The following is a 21,127-nucleotide window of genomic DNA, read 5'->3' as shown; positions in this document are numbered from 1 at the left end:
TAATTATTGTGATGTTAAAATTCAATTTTCTGGACACAAAGGCTAGTAAATTAATGAAGCTGTAATTTTAATCGTTTAAAACACGTACATTCAAAATGATTGATTTATGCACAAAGAATGGATGTCGTATGACAGCAATAATTACATATAATAACTTACATTTTAATTAATATTTACATGAAAATGAATGTGTATTATAAAGTGTCAAAATAATTTTAAACGAAATTGTATCGTTAATTATTTTACAATTAAGTCGCGAATTCCAGAACATCCAAAATTTAATGATGATACATTTTTATATTCATAATACTCATTAAATGTCAAAATCATACGTACTAATTACTGGAACATGGTTTAATTTTAATTATGCTATAACTACGCTATAACAGTGGACTTTTCATTACACGTCACCTCCACACTGCGCGCCAAAAATATTAATTTACGGTGTAAAATGGTGACTTTACAATTTATATGAGTACATTAAGCGTTTGTTCATTAGTGTTTCTATGTAAAATTATTCTATTATGTTCAGTTAAATTTGTTTTCTCTTTGTTTTGGATTAACAGAAATTATGGCGATTTTATTCAGTACGAAATAGAATATGTAGTTAGTTTTTCATATTAGTTAGTTTGTTGAGGTTTTAAAATTCCATATTTCTAAATTGCATATAATAATACAACATTTTAAAATCCCAGATTAGGTAAATATAAATATAATTTTTTATTTTATGTAAAACCCCGTGGACGACTGGACGTGATTTAAATCTAGGTTACTCAGAGGAAATTATCTTCTTGTAATAACTAAGAGTCTCAAAGAGGTAATTATATTCAAAGCACAAACACCCGGAAATTGCGAGTCTTAGAAGGTTCCTTCTAGCTAGGGAACTGCAGATAAAGTAAATTAAAAAGGGTTGGTTAACAGGAAACGGCCTCAATTATTCAATTGTTGATATTCAAGGAAGCTGTTGATAGTCACTACGTTACATGCTTGCAATACAATAAATTCTTAAAAAGTACCATCTCAATAAGTAATAAAATGTTAACTTTCAAACAAGCATTGGATTGTGTAAAACCGCCTTCGTTAGTTAAAATTGGACCATTTACATTTTACACTACATAATATTGAATTTAAACCACATAGGTAATATTATAAACACACGTTTACATACCTACATCAAATCGGTGTCCGAAACCCCAGTTAAAATTATAGTTGCCATCACCCATAGTTAAACACATCTTCATACAAAAATCTATTTAAAAAACTCACCTGCTGATCGAAAAGCGCCCAAAACACTGGCAGCGGTATGAACAGCACGAGGACCCTCAATAAAGACTTGACGTCTTCTATGAGCTCCGAGTCGTACTTGCCGCTAGCGTGGTCCAGCCAGTGTTTGCGCTTCTCTTTGCTTTTGCATGATTGCACTATTGCGTGCTGGAATACGGGCGTTGTTTTACGTGTAAGGATAGTTTTTTCAACAATGATCCCTTTAATAGGTCCACTTATAAAAGGGATCATTGTTGAAACATAAATAAATACAAGCATAGTGTATTTCCAAATAACTATCGATGTATTATTTTGTTAAAAAAAAACACTAAACTGCTTTAAAATTGTCAGATCTATTAAAAAAAAATAATTCATAAATAAAAAGTTATGTTCATTTGCACAAAGTTAAAAAGGGAAAATATTGGCATCATTCTAATTTCAAACACAAACTGCCCGAGGGCACACCGAGGGTATATAATTTAGCGGGCGACTCAGTGATGAAAAATGTGTGAAAAAAGAGGGCTCCGTTTTTTAAAATGGCCGGCCAATTTTATTCACCAGATCATTCGATGGAATAATTTTTTTAATTCATATTTTAATGTTATTCGAGCTTTTGAGGAAGTATGTCATAAACCTAAATGTTTTTAGAAGACTTTTTAATAATTTTGTTTCGTAAAATAATTAAAGAGATAGAGTTTATAATGAATCATTTTCAGTAATCGCTATTTATAATTCCAATAATATTACAATTGTTTAAAGCTCATTGAACCTAGCTTGTTTGTTGAACACAAAGACTTTCATCAGCGACATGTACTGATATTCACACATACCATGGATTCTATAAATATATTTTGAATGGAAAGTTACGGGCGTAAAATTAGACAGAGACTGGAGAAAACCATTCTGAGCTTATGTTCCTTCATATTGTAGTTTCTTGTTAGTGCGCAGTGCAATTATTTTGAGTTTAAATACTTGTAACAATTAACTACTATTTATTTGTATTGTCACGGATATTAATTAATTGACCCCTCTGGTGCAGTGGTTTTTGACTATGTTTTTGACCCTCTTCACTGAGGGAGTTAGTTCTATTCTCACTACGGGAAAAATATTATGTGGCAGTCTCGCTTTTTCGACTGGCAATTAGGTATAAGTATGGTATGAGGTATCAGTATCGTAGTAAATTTATTACAGAAAAAATAGTTCTAATATATTTATGTATGTATTACTTGTCCTTTGTCCAAAGTTTAATTTTTTGGAGCTAGACTTGAAAAGCAGCATAATAATATAATTGATAACAAAATCAATAAAATACAAAATGCAAAAGTTTCAAACTGATTTTAAATCAACATAAAGTTTTAACTACACGACACACGTGCAAATAAAAAGGGGAATTTATCTGATCAAGGATTTTGGCCAATGATACTTACGCCGATGCAAGTTGAAACCTTGCCAAGCACGTTTCCTGCGGGCTGTTTGATTATATACAGTCTCTTCCCGGCCACGAAGAACACTGTTAACAGAATTATAATTGAACTTGTGTATGGATGTCCTTGAAGGATTGGAATTAAATATGTATAGTCCGCGACTTCGCTCGCGTGGATTACAAACTTTGGTACAGGACATTCGATTTATCTAAACCGACTACCCTACATCTATGTTTTTCGCAAATAAAGTTCAGCCTATCAATTAAATCCAATATTGGTCGAATAGTATCACCAAATACAATTTTGTTTTGCGTGATTGACGAACATACAAATAGACAAACAGAAAAACATTAACCAACTACGTAATGTTTTGGGGTCTCCAAAATATACATAGGCAGATACATAACAAATAATCTTTAAAAAAATATTAACACTAGAATGGCAATACAAAAGTCAGGTATGAATAAATTAGTATGACTGCCTGAATCATGTAGGCAAGGGAAAAGTAATCTGTTTTATGCCTGATACTCGTGATAGTGAAAGAGCGCGGCCATTGCCGTTTAAATAACTTTTGTATGACCTGTCTATCTTTTTGATATGTCATTTTATATAGTCAAGTGATAATCTAACACTTAACTATTTAGTTCTACATTTTCACCATAAATTATGCATTTAAGTGTATCCTTAGGAAACGATAAGATTACAAAATGACCTTAGTGATTGACTTAGTGACCTTAGATAAAATTATCTTGAGTGAAACCTTTGTAGGTACATTTCAATGCAAAAACATTCATAAATAACAATCGATATTTTATTAATTTAGCCTTAATAAAATTATTGAAGCATCTAGGTAATATTTGTTTTGTAAGTAGGTACTTTATAATCTATTTTCCAATGAAATTCTAATACTTTTCCGTAAGTACAAAAAATAATAAATAAGTGTTAAAAGTGCAGTAAGTATAAAGAATACCTAATACAGAGTTGATTTATTTTTATACCAATTACCAACGTAATTAAATCAAAGCAGTAATATAGGACGTAAGTATCATTAAATGGTTGAGAGTGGTTTCAACTCGGATTAGTGTCATAAATGTTTCCCTATATCGCAATACTTCCACAGAACTGATGAAATAAGAGTTTTATTTTATAACTTGAGTAGTTTTTCAATCAACCTAAATAAAAGAGATAAACATTGAAAGAACTCACCTATAGAAATGACCATAAGAATTCCAGGGATGCCAAAAGCTAGCGAGTAACAGTCATTATCGCCGAAGCAATGGACGTCGGCCCTTAGGATTGGCGTTATAAACGTCGATATAAGACTTCCCGCGTTTATGGCAAAATAGAAAAGGGAGAAGAAATAGCCCAAGTATCTCTCCTGTTCAGGCAGTTTGAACTGATCGCCTCCGAACGCGGAGACGCAGGGCTTTATGCCTCCCGTACCGCATGCTATTAACAGAAGCGCTAGTATTGTGAATTCCCTGAAAGTTACACGTCAGTTTTACTATTCTGCGTATAGTAAACGGTTTAATATTGAACATAAATCAAACAGAAATGTACAACGAAGAGTCCAAATTTTTTAGTTTTAAATTAATCTACTTTTTACAAAAATACACAAAAAAATACCTACTGACTTAAATATACAAATTACCGGCACAATAGTAGACTAATTGGCGACGATCGAATAAACATTAACCAATATCATTTAAAATCAATCAAGCAGCCTCTTTGACCGATTTAACTAATCAATAAAACGTTTAATTTCCCATCCAAACGTTGTTCTTATGTTACCACTGAGCCTAAAAGTGTAATTAATAATTATCTTTAACGTTGTTGATGGGTACGACCTACATAAAGCTTTTCAATAAAATAACGGAATGATTCTATTCCGAAAGCTATTTCGTTGATAAGTAATCATTTGCCACTACATATGAAAGAATGCTTTGTTCATAACAAAGTAAACAATATCATTGCCTACTAACTCATGTTGGTCTTTTATATTTTTTTCATTGGATGGTCCGGTGTATCTGAAACTTATACAGATAATTTTACATAATATTATATTATAACTTACATTTGCGGCAAGCTGATTGGCGGCATTGCTGTCAAAGATATAAGAACACTTCCCGAAGCATAAACAAGTGATAAGTAAAATATCGTTCTGCAAAGAAAAACAAAATATATTCATTATTATCCTAAAATTACGTTGCTTTAATTTCAATTATTTATAATTAATTTAAATTAAATCATGGATAATAGTCGACTTTAAAACAAATAAAACGAAAAACGGCGGGAAAGTAGAATCCATAATGCGATGTGTATTTTTTTATAGATGTTTATGAGTTCTGACTTCTGAACTGTCAGTTCAAAAAAAATATTTAGTTACTATAAAAAGTTGTCATATAGAAGGAAAAAAAAAGTTAGATTTGGCAATCTTTTCAAAAACTAATACAAATGTCAGCTGGCAGTTATTTTGTTGATACTTATTAGCAAAAGGAAAGGGAGTATCATTAATCAGTTAGTGGTGCATAAAATTGCATCATAATAATTAGATACTTACTTGTTTTTACTTATATGTACCAACTTTACTGTGTTTTTGTTAATGTCTATCTTTTCACGAAAAATATCAAAGAAATCCTATTGACAGATCTATTCCTGGATCCCTGATCGTTATACCTACCTAAATATAACATAGTATGTTATGAATTGTGAAAAATGTTTAGTAAACTAAATTGTTTAGATGATTCTCAGAAGGAATATGTGTGCAACCAAAAAATATACCAAAATGGTTTAGAGAAATTAAGCTTTAGTTTTTTTAGGGTGTGATTTATTGAAGATTATAGAAGATAATAATATCGCGTCGTTACATTGTTATGTCTGCAATAAGAAGACGCTAATTACATTTCCCGCAGCCGGAGGCCCCAAAAGAAACTCAGATATACTTAGAAACTACATTTAATGACTAAAGTGAGACTTTTACACCCATGTCTGCACGATGCAGACCGGAGTTAAGGAATGAATTTATATATTTTAATAATTATAAAGACGTAAACTTGGATGCTAACTCAGGGAAATCGGACCCACATTCTATTCCCGTGCGAACGGCGTATTCAGCAGTTTCGTATGAAGGTAGGGCCGTAACTCGCTTTAAAATTATATAATCACATATAATCAATTAAAATATTTTTATTTTATTTTGAATAATAGGTATCATGAAAATAATAACAACTCATGAGTTATGAAGTGAAGATAAGTGTATAAAGTTTGAATCAAATCTGCCTGTTAAAATTGGTATGCTGGATCCCTCTTACAAATCATAGTTAATGATTTTATGCATACTGCCTATATTTTAATATAGTATATTATGGGTACTTTGTTCACAAATTAAATCAAGTACCTAAGTTGAAAGAGCCCTACATAGTATTTAAAATTTAAATTTATTTACGACTCTATAGTCACAAGTTAGTACTTAAAGATTCTGAAACCTGTTTTCAATTAAATATTATCAGGTGAAGGTAACACCACGAACATAAACTCAAAACACTTGTGCAAATTAATATAATGTATTTGAGCATCTGAATACATAGGTAGTTTTTAAATATATTAACTATACAATTCATTGTGGCTAATATTAGCAAAAGAAATTTTAACTAACTAATCTATTCAAGGATAAATAATAAAATTATAGTACTTAGTAGGTATTATGATGTTTAATTTCATTGCTTTAAGAAGTTAGCAGTTAAGAAAACAATAGATAATATTCTTTTAATCTATGGTTTGCAACGGATGACACTAACGCATCAATAACATTTTACTATCAATAGAAATCTTAAAATATCTATAAATTACACAAATATATTACTAATATCCTAAAATTATTATTTAACACTACCTATAGGTATCATTACAGACAGACAGACAGTATATCATCTCGATCTTGGCATGAAAAAAGAATAAGGCATGAAGATCAAACAATTTTATATTTTTGCAATTAAAATTTAATAATATGAAAGTCCTTGACGATCAGTTCGGCAAATAAAGCAAATCCATACTATATAATATTATAAATGCGAAAGTAACTCTGTCTGTCTGTCTGTTACTCAATCACGCCTAAACTACTGAACCAATTTGCATGAAATTTGGTATGGAGATATTTTGATACCCGAGAAAGGACATAGGCTACCTTTTATTGCGAAATATGTACCACGGGCGAAGCCGGGGCGGAACTCTAGTAATAAAATAGTGTAAAATATTGAGCGGCAAGCTTTCCGCCCGCGGCTTCGCCCGCGTTTTCAAAGAAAAACCCGCATAGTTCCCGTTCCCGTGAGATTTCCGGGATAAAACCTATCCTATGTGTTAATCCAAGTTACCCTCTATATGTGTGCTAAATTTCATTGTAATCGGTTCAGTAGTATTTGCGTGAAAGAGTAACAAACACACACACATCCTCACAAACATTCGCATTTATAATATTAGTAGGATTGCTACTAAGTAAGAGCGTATACGCACTATGCGGGTAGCCGCATTGCGGGTAGCCGTCCGGCTGACCGCAAGCACAATTATGTACGTAATATTCATTTCTATGCGCACTGTGCGGTCTGCGGTAGCCGCATCGCAGTGCGCATAGAAATGAATATTACGTACATAATTGTGCTTGCGGTCAGCCGGACGGCTACCCGCAGCCGCAATGCGGCTACCCGCATAGTGCGTATACGCTCTAAGAGTTGAATATTTAAACATTTTTTATCTGTTATCCCAACCATCAGTAAAGAAGTCCAAAAACCAAAAACCAACAACATTTAATTTTTTAAATCCGTACAGCCGTTCCCCCCGAAAAAAGTAATAAACGTTGCCAGTACAATTCAAATTTAATTCAAATTATGTACGTTCGCCGTGGGACTTCTTTTATGGTGTAGGTATTCTAGATAAATGACTAAATATATATTACCTGAATCTGCCGAGCCATCCATCAGCGATCATTGCCCCCATCAAGGGGAAGAAGTAGGCGAACATAGTGAAGGTGTGGTACACCACAGTCGCACCATTGTCACTGTATCCCAGTTTGTCGCGCAAGTACAGCGAGAGGATTGCTATTGATTAAGAAAACATTCATATACAAACATAATATGTATAAACCATTATTAATAAACTCCTATAAAAAACCAATTGAATAGATTAAGTTTTTATAGTATAATAAAAAATGTATTTAGATATAGGAAGGAACATTTTAATGAAGCAGTAGATTATATTTTGGGTAATAAGTTTATTCTAGAATTGGATAAAGATAATTTTGGATACCTAGGTAATTATTAAACGAGTGAAATAAATAAATATAATATAGTATAAATAGAAACTGTTGTATTCAATAAACAATATTTCTACTTACCTAACTAAAAATCATTCATATATATATTTTGTCTTTATTACAAAGTAAATTATATTTTAGAACCCATTCAAAAGTTGATAATGTTTTACGACGGAAAAATACGTAAATAGGTTCATAATAAATTGTATTAATTTATATTTATTATTTATATCTATTTATATTTATTATTTATATCTATTATTAGATATTTATTATTTTACTAGCGGTCCGCCCCGGCTTCGCCCGTGGGCCGTGGTATATATTTACGTTTTCTCTATAACATAAGAACCATCCTCGTACTTCAAGGAATATAATAAAAAAAAATATCGGTGGGTCCACCTGTTCACGCGTGATGCCGCGGCCGTGAGTCGTGACCAAGGAAAACGGGTTTCATTTTTTTATGTACATATAAGATAATGCAAAAATTACGTTTATTAATTTATCTCCTTGTATAGGTAGAGTTAAATTATAATTCTACTTGTTTAGTTAGTTATCAATAAATATGAATCAGTGAGGTACATCGGTAATCCCCATTCCCTGAGTATATTATACAGAAAATACTATGTGTAGGTACATATTATAGAAAATCTTGTTCGTTTTCAATTAATTGCTAATTAACCTATTATTGGAATTGAAATCACTGATACTCGACATTTTTAATAATTCTCTATTATGCTATATCAAAATGTTTACCTATAAACATCAAACTTCAGGGAAATAATAGAATTGGAAAATCCAAAAGTGCACGCCTCATAATTTTTTTTTAATAATTATTTATTAATTATTATTTTTGTTTATTTAATAACAATTAAACCACATCGAATAAGACCCTGAAAAATGAAAGGGATTCTATTCCTGAGCATACTCAAGCGTAAGAGAAAAAAAAAGACTCGATTAGTAAAGTATTTCGGTCGCTATCGTGTTAACAAGAAAATCCTCCGCACATACAGACACACGGACGTCCAAGACAGAACTTTTTTAAACTGTTTTTTAACTAGTTTAAATAACAAAAATGACATCAAAAATATCATGAATGTTAAAAATAGTGTTTTTTCTTAATATGTGTGTGTATGTATTATCTTACAAGTGCAATGTATGATACATAAAGACTTTTTAAGTTTGAAAAATCAGATGTTTTGCGCGAAGTGACAGTTATAGTACCCACCTCAACGCTTCGCTTATGAGGCGTGCAATATTCCAACTATCGAGGAAATAAACCAACGTAACTTATTTACACACTATTAACATCATAATATTATATACAAAGTATAGATAACTCCCAAGGATAATAGGTAAAGTAAGTTAAAATAAATCGCTTTATACGCGATAGGTGCATCGAACGGTTACATATTATCATAAAAAATATGATGCAATAACAACCATTTGACATACATTCATATCGATACTAGAAAACTAGGTTAGGGAATTCAATTTCGAAATAATCTCTACCTATTGAAGCACCTATCTTCACTTGTACTGCACAAGATAAAAGGTAAACTAAACATCGATATAGTGGTTTAAAACTGGACTGTATGAATTTCAAAACTAGATTGGAAACGTATGTTTTCATTCGTGTACAATAATTATTTCATGAAAAAGGATTCAATTTTTCTTTATGCAAGAAGAATCTTGTGTGGATGTTCTTTTAATATTCTGTATTGTATTTGTAATATAAGATTACAACATTTACAATCATTCGCAGGGAAAACAATTCGCTACACATAACAACTACATCTAAGTACATATGGGATTCTTATATTGGATTTTCCTCATAAAACAGTGATGCGCTATACGGTTATTTAAAGTATAACCTAGGTAAAGATGTTACAAATAATCGCATTATGTTTGCGTATAAATATATGATTGACTAAAATATGTCAAATAAATTGTTTACTTAATTGTTTAATCGTAAAGGTAATTATTGAGAAAAACAGATAGAATTAACCTTGGAATTAACATACTTAATTATTAACAAATACGCATTTAAAAGTAATTGTCGTGTGCAGTTTATTTATCAACTATTACCTCGCATTCCATAATAAGAAAATCTTTCGCAGAACTCATTTGTCACTATGAAGCCAACTGCTTTTGGATACGGAAGTTTCTGAAAAAGAAAGGAGGTGTTAAAAATTATGAAATTTTTGTTACACAATCTCTGTAATTATATCTCTGTTTTTTTTTTATTTTGATAGTATATAGGTACATAACAAAGAAGTTAGGCAACTACTTAAAAATAGTAAAAGAAAAAGAAACTGAATTACAAAGAAACGAGCGTAGCATGCATTGTACGAATTAAATCACTACATAAGTACATAGTATAAGACAAAGTCGCATTTTCTGTCCCTATGTATGCCTAAATCTTTAAAACTGCGGACTCTAATGCGGGTTTTTTTTTATGGATAGTGATTCAAGAGGAAATAAAATGAAAAAGAAAATTAAGGCAATCCATTACACGATTGTTTAAAATAATATCTATTGATAACATTGATGACAATTATTATGTACAAAATTAATATTCGCATCATGAATCATATTGAATAATTAAAGTTAATGGGTATCACAGTATCTACCTATAACAAAAAAAAATATATTAAAAGAAAAACATACGAATTTAAATAATTAATTTATGCAGATTGTTAACTTACAAATTATTGTGTCATCAGTGTGTTTTTTTTCCACATACTTTAATTTAATTCCCATAAAGACGATAGTTCATATTAGGTATATTTATTTATAATCTAGTTCTATATTTTAACCTATGAGATTTTAAACTAACAATAAAAAAAGCCAAGCTTTCGAAAGACTTTGTCGTATTATATTATTTTGGAAGGCGTCTGTAACATTATAATCAAACTATATTTAATATTCTCGAGCGTGGCCTATAAACGACTCTATTAATATTAATATGTTGAATACGATTCATTTTAATAATTAAGTAAACTATAATCGATATTATAATTTGATTTGATTAATTTTTCAGGCTTTGAACATATTGTGAGATGAGTTCTTTTTATTATCATGACTGTTTGCTGAGCGTTAGGATAGGTACTTATCAAATAATATATTACTTTTCAACGGGATGAAGACAAGACATACGTAAAAAATTAAAGAAGAAGAGACTTATAAGATGAGATTTTATTATTTCTGGTCAGGCACTAAAAATGCACTATCCTTTTGACTAATATTAGGAATGCTAATCATTCAAATATATAAAAGATGACAGAATTCAATTGAAAGCTTGATTATCTAATGATTTCCTAACATGTAAGATTATTAAATATGTCCCAATGTTGAAAAGCAAGGAGATCAATAAAAACGCGCATCATGTTTTGGGTCCAACTTTAGCAGGGCTCTATACACTTCATATACATTAATTTGTGACCCGCCTCCCTCGTGCTTCAGGTTTACTAAAGCAGGGAATATATTATGTAACCAGTCTACATAGACCTCGTATCGCGTTGCGAAAAATTTACTAAAAATACACGCTTGTTCCAATATGATCAACTGTCACTCCTTTTTATGCTTTTTAATATGTACTTAGATAAGAGTCGCAGCAGTATTTGAGAAAGATATCAAGTATACCAATGTTTAAAATGACCGTGATTTTTTTACTTTTACATCTTTAAAATAGTTTCGATACAATCATGTTTAAAATTGGAGTTTACTGAAGAATGAATAATAAGACTTTCCCTTTAGATACATTTTAAGACATAGAAAGACATTACTAAGATACAGTGGATCACAAAGCGACAACAAATAGCACCCGCTACGAAATTGATTGTGCAATTAGAAAGCGTACGAACATAGCAATTCAAAGTAAACGTCAAATCAGTTAGTTGAAGGTCTAAACTCTAAACGCATTAATGTAGATAAATCTTTGACAACGTCCTTACAAGCCGACAGTTTAAATTTTTAAATTGATTCATTAAATGACTTTAATTCGGGACAAACGATCACGTTCCGAATTCCATGCTTGTAAATGGCTAGGAACCGGCGCAAACTGGACCGCTCGTTTTATGGAAGCCGAAAGGCAATTGGAGTGCGTCACTAAGTTCATTCATGGACCACCACGATCAAAGATTTGATATGGGATGACGTAACGACGCGACCGACCGATAAATTTATATTTACTGTAATTACCTGTCCAGAGATGATTTGTGAGAAGCGAATTAATGTTAAACTTTGTAATTCGCAATATCGTTAACTGTGCAATGTCTTGTATCCAATATTGATTTTGGGTACGATAAGTGCCGGCATTTTCACTATCATTCTTATTCATTCTTAGATGCAAATTAGTTATAGGTCCAGTGACCTGTAACTTATTCAGAGGTGCTATAACTTCTGACATAACGGATAAACTTCTACATATATAGATTTGGAACACCGGAAGGCAGCTCTGCGTTGCGTCCGATTATTTGCGTGGATTGCATTTAATTTTTTCTCAGTTACAAAATATAGGTGTAAAAATAAGGCTATCTTATGTTACAGTTGAATATTTTATTATAACGTAATCGATATTGATTTCAATAAGTAACATGTTCTCAGGATCTAAATACATTAAACCATGCGTTTGTCATAAAAAATGCATTCATTATATTGAAGAAGTAAATATGATTGTTCCGTTCATCGTTTACAAGAACAGTTGTGTTGTAAATGTTCAAGTAATTAATATAATGTTGTCGACTAGATATAGCTATCTAAAGTTAGGTACCTAGTTATTTCAGCTAGATACAGGCATGTGAAATTTAAACTGAAATACAATAAATAACAATTATCAAGCAAGGGCTATGTCCCGCTTTCCAAATATTCCACAGCAACGACATAACCAAACCAGTTTCAGACCGTTACAACCGCGAGTGGTCGTAAAAACGATGATTTTAGCCAAAAAGTTGGAGGCTGGAGCCCACAGGAAAATAAAACATATTTCGTTCGTGTGTCGAGTTGACCACAGACCGAATTCATGACCGAATATTCTGAGAATTTAGAAGTCTCACTGACTGAAATACCGAAAAATAAAGAGGTACCTAGTCTAATTTATTAGCGTACTCGTAAGTTCTTCGTACTTTTATATATTATGTAGGTTAATAAACATTCAATAACCTACTTATGACAGGATTTAAAAAATGTGATAGTTCTGCGTTAATTAGTTTAACAGGGTGTGAATTTTGTTTAAGTTAATTAATTAATTCATAATTATATGATGATATGTTAAAGTATACGGAAGAAGCAAACTCAAAAAATACCAGTCGACTTGAGTTCTTCCTCTTTTATAAATCTATACATACTAATATTATAAAGCTGAAGAGTTTGTTTGTTTGTTTGTTTGTTCGAACGCGCTAATCTCAGGAACCACTGGTCCGATTTGAAAAATTATTTCGGTGTTAGATAGCCCATTTATCGAGGAAGGTTAAAGGATATATATCATCACGCTAAGACCAATAGGAGCGGCGTAATGCGGATGAAACCGTGCGGCACAGCTAGTCGGTTATAAATGCAGCTCTATCAAGAATTAACAATTCAAAGTGTAACTTGCAAATTTATTTTCTTTTACAAATATCGTTTACAGCTACAATATTGAGACCAATATCAAACCTACGAGGAAAAATGCTTCGACTTAACAGTTCCAACTCGCAAGTTGTTAAGACCGAGAAGGTATGTCAAGGCAAGCTCTCACACTTTGAAGGCAATGATTGCAAGATTCACTTCAAGTTGTATTACTTATATACATATTTTTTATTCACAGCACGCCTAGACGCCGTTGGTAACATTGTAATTAAAGACAAATATGTGCATAAGTTTGTTTTATTTAACCCCAATCATTAGAACATATCTTAATAAACTTAAGTTAAATTCTTTATCACTTTAAAGATAAAAAAAACACGACATTCGAGGCAATGCGCTGTTGGATACCTAAAATAGCAATACTAACGCCAGATTCTATCGCAATTTGAAACAGTAACTGTCTAAATGTTTGATATCTGAATTAAGAGATAAATGGAATTTCCATCCAGAAAGACTTCATTTGTGAAAGCTACAAGCTTCTCCAGCATAAATTAATGTAGCTAACGAATATCGGTCAGAAACTACATTGCATGGGTAGTTACCAACATTTTTTATGCCGCATTTTAAAACCGTAACATTACGGAGTGACGTTATAGAAATGATATAACAATAATTTTAGTGATAGCAATACATAAATATAAATCTATTAATGTATTTGAATACAAAATATTTCAGATTTTACTTTTACATTTTAATTTAACAATTTCTATGAAGTAATTTGTAAAAGTAAACCAAACAAGTGAGTATCAAGGCAAATCGTTAATATATTACGTAACAAAGTGCATGTTAATGATGTATTTGCTCGTTTATCTTAACTACCTGTGCAATTAAGTACATAGCTCCAAGTGTTTTATAAATACTAAAAATGACGATTTTAAGAGCGAATAAAATTGTAAATCATTCTTATGACAGAAAATATCAAGAATTTTTATAATATTAGTTATATGAAATTTTGGTCTTATCCTTTTCCCATCGCATACTCGACATTTCTAACACATCAATAATTTTTCAATTCGAACCTGTAGTTCCCGAAATCTGCTTCTAAATTGATAAGTTGGCAGTGGCAGTATCAAATTATAACTTGCGTTATTTTAACGGCCGGTTTTAATTGGCTAATTTGATTACCTAAACATTAAAATAACTCCAGAGTCATTTCGTCATATGGTCACTAGGCTGTAATTTAATAATTTAAGAATCTTTACTCGGTTGAATTACCTATCCACGTTCTACATATTTGTGTCATTCTATACGGATATTGAACTGAAATTGATCCCTACAAATTTCAGTTGTTTTTTTTTTTTCTATCAATCCTTGTTACTAACGAACTAAGAAAGATACGAGATATCTTCTTATGTAACCACGTAACCTTTCTAAATCAGCCAAATCAAGAGAAGTGACAGTTCGCGATTGGCAGTTGGCACTATCACCATATCAGTGATAAAGAAACACTTGTAAGACAATACTATGCAATGCTAGCTATCGTCCAACTTCAGTCATCTTATCTGCAGCTATTCCCAATAATACTCATATTACTTTAATCTAAAACTAGATATACGGAATAACTGATGTTTCACAATAATAGTGGTAATTCGACAGGCCTAAAAATATTGGTAGATTTAAGTATTGAATTATAGAGATTCTAATATTTCAGTTTCACTAGAGAGATAGATGGACACAGTTCAAATTAGGATAAGTCGAAATAATGATTATCTGAACATCTATAAATAACCTTTTTTTAATGCCGTGTATATTTTATTATATTCCTATTCATATATCTTAAGTATCGTATACCTATATGTGTTATATATTCGCCCGAGAGTCGAGGTCATTCATCAATCAAAAATGAATCCTATTTAAAGTTGAAAAACGAAAACCTGGACGAAGACGATAGCGCAGTGCAGGCAAGTAAAGCCGCCGGCAAAAAGCTAGTATGTAATATATTATAACATACTCGATCGAATTGCGAGTGACTGTGTAAGATACGGTTAATATGTATCTATAAAAAGGTCTTATTTATTCGTAGTCATTAAAAAAAGGTGAAGATTTTAATTGATCCTTGTTTTAAATTCATTTCCTTAAAAATGGATACGGTATGGTAATTTTTGGCAAAAGACGGCACATCTATTTATTTTTACTGTCCTTGATATTATTATTGTATTTGCACAATATATTGAACTGTATATAATCGGTTTATGTATATGCGGATGCACTGTCCACCAGCGACAAAGGTTAACGCTCTAATAAGCGTGTATAATGCCGGTTTTCATTCTCATGATGTTTACATATTTTAGCAATTGCTCAATTAAACACTTTCTTTTCAAGATAACGTCATGATTTAATAAGAGATTCACAAACAGTATATATGTCGTGGCCATATCGTAGATTTGCTCATTTCATGATATGATCGATCATTTCACGAAATGGTCGCATTTCATGAAATGGCCAACATAGTTTGATCAGATCGTTAAATCGTCAACGTTTCACGATTTGGCCATCCACATTTGGTCAGATCGTATAAAATATAAAGAGTCCATAAAATATTAAAATTCAGAATATTCTAAAAACTTGTTTAATGTCATTCGAGTTAGTGCCGCGGTAGCGGCCGGCGAATGCTAGAAGCGAATCGTTTTTGCAATAAAAAACAGTTAGGTTAGGTTAGGTTAGACTTTGATAAACAACTCACGAGCCGAGCGAGCAAAGCGAGCGTGCCGCGGCAGCGGCCGGCGAGTGCCAGAAGCAGAATCGCTTTTTAAAAAACAAACAATTATAATACTATAGTAGGATATATAAATATATATCCTAAAAGAAAAAATGCGTCTTAAATTATTTTATTTAAGACGCATTTTTTCTTCAATACATATTATAAGATATCCACATTTTCCATAGTACTCGAACCGTCGTAAATTCTTTTCTATGACTTTCTTCATATTGTTATTAAAACGAATTATGAAGTTTTTAACTGCGAATAATTAAATTTTCGCCAGCGGCCGCCATCTTATCACATAAACACAGAGCTTGCAGCGCCTCTACCAATGATTAATGTAACTATTTTACGATATGATCAAATAATTTTGATCATTTCATGAAAAAACCGCGCGTTTAGTTGGCCATATCGTGAAACGATTTCTTATCATTGATCTGCTCAAGCCACATCATGATGTGGCCAAACTAAATTGGCCATTTCACGAAATGCGACCATTTCGTGAAATGGCCAGTCATATCATGAAATGAGCAAATTTACGATATGGCCACGACATATATACAGTCTACAGCACAGTATTACCATATAGGAAATAATATTGTAATACTGTGGTCTACAGAGTCGTCTTGTTTTGCTAATAGCTTCAAGTAGTTCATAGGTTGGTGGTTCAATTCATAGGTTGGATGAGTAGGTACCTACAAAGGGTCTTACGTGCGTTAAGCGTATAGGGCTTTCATTGAGACGAAATGAAATGTTACCTATGTTACGTGGTAAATACTAAATACCCAACTATTAAGGAAATTAATTTTGTTGGCTTTTTTACATCGATACAGTCCAAACCATAGGTATTTGACGGATTGATTCTTGGATGATAGGTACCTACAATATGAAATGTGGAATTGAAGTTATAATATGTTCTTACATATCACTACATAGTATAAAACAGAGTCGCTTTCCCTGTCCCTATGTCCCTATATCCCTTTGTACGCTTAAATCTTTGAAACTACGCAACGGATTTTGATGCGGTTTTTTTTAATAGATAGAGTGATTTGAGAGGAAGGTTTATATGTATAATAACATCCATTAAATAGTGGAGAAGTACTGTTATTTTTGAGGTTTCTAATGTGATGTCGTGAAAAATTACATTTTTTCCGCTTAAATTGCAAACGCAGGCTGAACAATACGAGTTTTATCAAAATAATGTACTAAGTATTATACACATTGAAAAGGTCTACAGAAAAGTCCGCGATGGTATATGTCTATCTCTTATGGATAACCCACAATAACTTTTTTTTGTCATTTACTTTTTACGACAAATAATGGCTAATTTTCGATGCGAGTTTAACCAATACAGCATTAATCCTTAACCAATTAAATACCTTGAATACATTGTTCATTTAATATAGATCTATATGGCCCTTTACATCGTATGATTTAAGTGAATATTTTCGAAGATATTACAGATTTAAAAATTGCGGGACGTAGCGTTTGCAGCGCTACAGGCCGGCCGCCCGGCTATCTATTTTATACCCGTGCGAAGCCGGAGCGGGACGCTATGTTTTTATATACAACGTTTACAGTTTTTCTGTAGTGTATTTAGTATCAGCATTGCACCCGTGCGAAGCCGGGGCGGGTCGCTAGTATATTATATTTTCATCCTACATATAGCGTAGAGTAAAAAAAAACCGGTCACAGTAAAATTGTGAAAACCGATAAGTGATTATAATATACGACATTTAAAAGGGATATAATATCAAAATCATGCTATTATATTATTATAATAATAGTACTTATTAGTTATTGGTAATGAAACGCAGTAACCTATTACCTACCGCATAACAAGCAGATGCCAAAATGAATGTAATTATTCACAATTAGAAATGAATTAGAAATTATTTAACAATTTATACGTTGATTTATAACTCATATGCATATGGAGATTTTTATGCTTTCTCACTGTTTTATTTAGGTAGCATAAGATCACAATAACCAGAGCAATAAATGTCTAAAACAAGAACAGGCCAAAGTTTTACTATTTTATGATTAAAGTTCCCTTACTATTATTTTTCATTATTATAATGAAAAGGAAAGCCCCGCGGGCTATAATTCATGATGCAATGAAGCAAATCTAATAAAGTAGGTACTGAAAGAAGCATTATTATATATAACTAGAGGTCCGCCCCGGCTTCGCCCGTGGTACATATTTCGCAATAAAAGTTAGCCTATGTCCTTTCTCGGGTATCAAAATATCTCCAAACCAAATTTCATGAAAATTGGTTCAGTAGTTTAGGCGTGATTGAGTAACAGACAGACAGACAGAGTTACTTTCGCATTTATAATATTAGTATGGATATATATGTATGATTTTGATGTACATTTTTTAAATCTCGTATATGAAATAGTTATTATGAAACATTTATTATTCAACTAGCGATCCGCCCCGGCTTCGCCCGTGGTACATGTTTACGTTTTCTCTCCTTAGGAATCATCCTCGTACTACAAGGAATATTATAAAAAAAAGAATTAACGAAATCAGTTCAGCCGTTCTCGATTTTTATTTTTATATTAATAGGTATAATATAAAAAAAATAACCGCAAAATGCTAAATGTGATGGTTATCATAGATACTGACAATACAATTGCATTCGAGTTAAATTATAATTATAATAAGCTTATTAACCAAAACTTATCCAGAAGCTGTAAAAAGAAGCTTTTCGTGTAGAAATGTTTCTGATATTTACCGATTAAAATTACGTAAGTACTCAAATTCAAAATAGGTACAAAGATTCACGGACATAAGTACTCAGTAATACTAAGTTGTAATTTGTAGCAACTAGCAGCATTACATGAGCAGATAATATCTACTTAGTGCATTTAATATTGTCTTTATAAACCATCAACTGTGTATCTAGTATACTTACATAATTGTTCTGAGTTCCGCTCTTATATTACATCAATATTTTAAAGACCTGTAATTATTTTGTTGAACGCAAATTAAAGGCAGATAAATTACCTATAGCATGATATAATTTATGCAGTGAAATCATAAGGAACCATTGTAAACGCCTATATTATATTATAATGCTGCCTTTATTAGAAAATATTGAACGTTTAATTTTGATACACGATAAAAAATACGCCAATCCTCGATAACGATTATATTAAGTTCTAATTTAATATTTAGTTGCTGTCAGGATCAAAGATTTTTAAAGATAAATAGGTACTTACCTATCTTTAAAAAACTCCATTTTCGATTTGGTCAGGATATTCACATTAAAACAATATTTTACTTTATTTGGTCTGTTTTGTTAGAAGTGATAAAAAATACATTGGAATAAAGGTAATTGTTCCGGTAATTAAATTATTTTTAAGTATTTTGTTCATAAATAAAATCATAAAATCATGCTAAAATTATTTTTAAATTTCTATAACTTCTTAGTTATCCGGATTGTCCCGTTTATTATTGGGATTTGGGACTAGCTGTGCTCCACGGTTTTGCGTGATGATATATAATATATTAATATTATATACTTAGGTAGCTTATAAGCCAAATAATGATAATTATATCCTACAGTGGATTTTTCAAAATAAGACCCGAGGTTCCTGAGATTAGTGCTTTCAAGCAAACAAACAAAAAATCATTCAGCTTTATGATATTAGTAAAGAAGTTTAGATAAAAAGTGGATGACCTTGCCCATTGTTAGTCAAAATCTATCCAATAAAGATGGTGTGCTTGTATGGGTACTGTAGTTTTTGCATGCATGCATTTATGTTTACATTAACACAAACTGAAAAAAATGACAGAAACATTTAAAATAGGACATAATTTACAAGCGGGTAGTTTGAATAAATTGGATGGCACAAGAAATTTGAAAATAACTGTAATGTTCCATACGACGTTCCAAAAGTTATGCCATAGTTATGCACTATAAATGTAATTTATATACTTAAACTATATATATTATTCACAAGAAAACATGATACATACATCGCAAACATAATATGAAAGTCTGTTTATTTATGTTGTCGTAAGTTCGTAACACATGCTCTACAAAGGCTAGGTAATATATAAAAATGCAATTTAAATCTTAAACATATCTTAAATTATAATATATTGTCATCCTCAAACAAAAAATGGCATTAAGCCTCTTTAATATTTTATATAATATATAAAATCATAAACATATAAAATAACTATAATTCGGCATTGCATATAATTCGCATGGCATTAAAATTTTTATAAATTAAAAACGACCTACCCCTGCTGCTTTGCCCTGTTCTTCCATGTTAGGGGCGTCTTATTCTTCACATAAAGTCACAATTGTCCAAAACTTTTGTTTTTATATTGAAGAAAACATAATAAATATTACGTTGTTCGCATTGACACATGCGCACGAGTTGTCTGCGCGCGCGCTACTAAGCAAGCACTGACTGACAAATGACAGATTGTAAGTCGTAACTCGTAACTCCTCAATAATTAATTGTCTCGTGCCACGATATATCGACATTCAGCCGCTTGAATTACACTTGAGTAGGACATAATACTGATAGTATGTAAGTAGTCAAGGATTCCTAAAGTACAATGGGATCAGTGAAGAATGTTATGTTATACATATAATATACAGTATATTCGCATACATATATCATATATTAGACATAGCACAGACCTGTAAAAAAGTATATTTTATTGGTGAATACACAACTAGTAAACACAACAATACTATGAGTACGCTAATAACTTAATAATAACATAAATCTAAAAAGTTGGTTCGATTGTATGAACGCACTAATATCAGAACTGCTGGACCGCTT

The 21,127-nt window shown here is 31.5% G+C and overlaps 1 protein-coding gene across 2 annotated transcripts in view; it reads right to left on the bottom strand.

Moving 5' to 3' along the window:
- LOC149491408 (peptide transporter family 1-like) overlaps positions 1-21,127 on the bottom strand; it is a 28,485-nt gene that overhangs the window by 4,701 nt on the left and 2,657 nt on the right. Inside the window, exons 1-7 of one of the 2 annotated variants that reach the window (XM_089697587.1) lie at positions 20,575-20,752; positions 10,078-10,156; positions 7,636-7,777; positions 4,762-4,848; positions 3,894-4,168; positions 2,691-2,773; positions 1,267-1,431 (exon numbers count right to left, since the gene is read on the bottom strand). In XM_089697587.1, the coding sequence (XP_089553713.1) occupies positions 1,267-1,431; positions 2,691-2,773; positions 3,894-4,168; positions 4,762-4,848; positions 7,636-7,777; positions 10,078-10,156; positions 20,575-20,601 (858 nt within the window). In that variant the 5' untranslated portion in view covers positions 20,602-20,752. Of the gene's footprint in view, positions 1-1,266; positions 1,432-2,690; positions 2,774-3,893; positions 4,169-4,761; positions 4,849-7,635; positions 7,778-10,077; positions 10,157-20,574; positions 20,753-21,127 lie in introns of those variants that run through there. The other variant, XM_089697581.1, reaches the window with a different exon arrangement.

Source organism: Colias philodice, chromosome 1 (assembly GCF_061535455.1).
Source record: "Colias philodice isolate Cphi_HAF_F1 chromosome 1, ilColPhil1 Martin Lab GWU primary, whole genome shotgun sequence".
NCBI classification, from domain to species: Eukaryota; Metazoa; Arthropoda; class Insecta; order Lepidoptera; family Pieridae; genus Colias; species Colias philodice.
The sequence above is the reverse complement of the archived record's forward strand: the minus strand, read 5'-3'. Positions and strand labels throughout refer to the sequence as shown.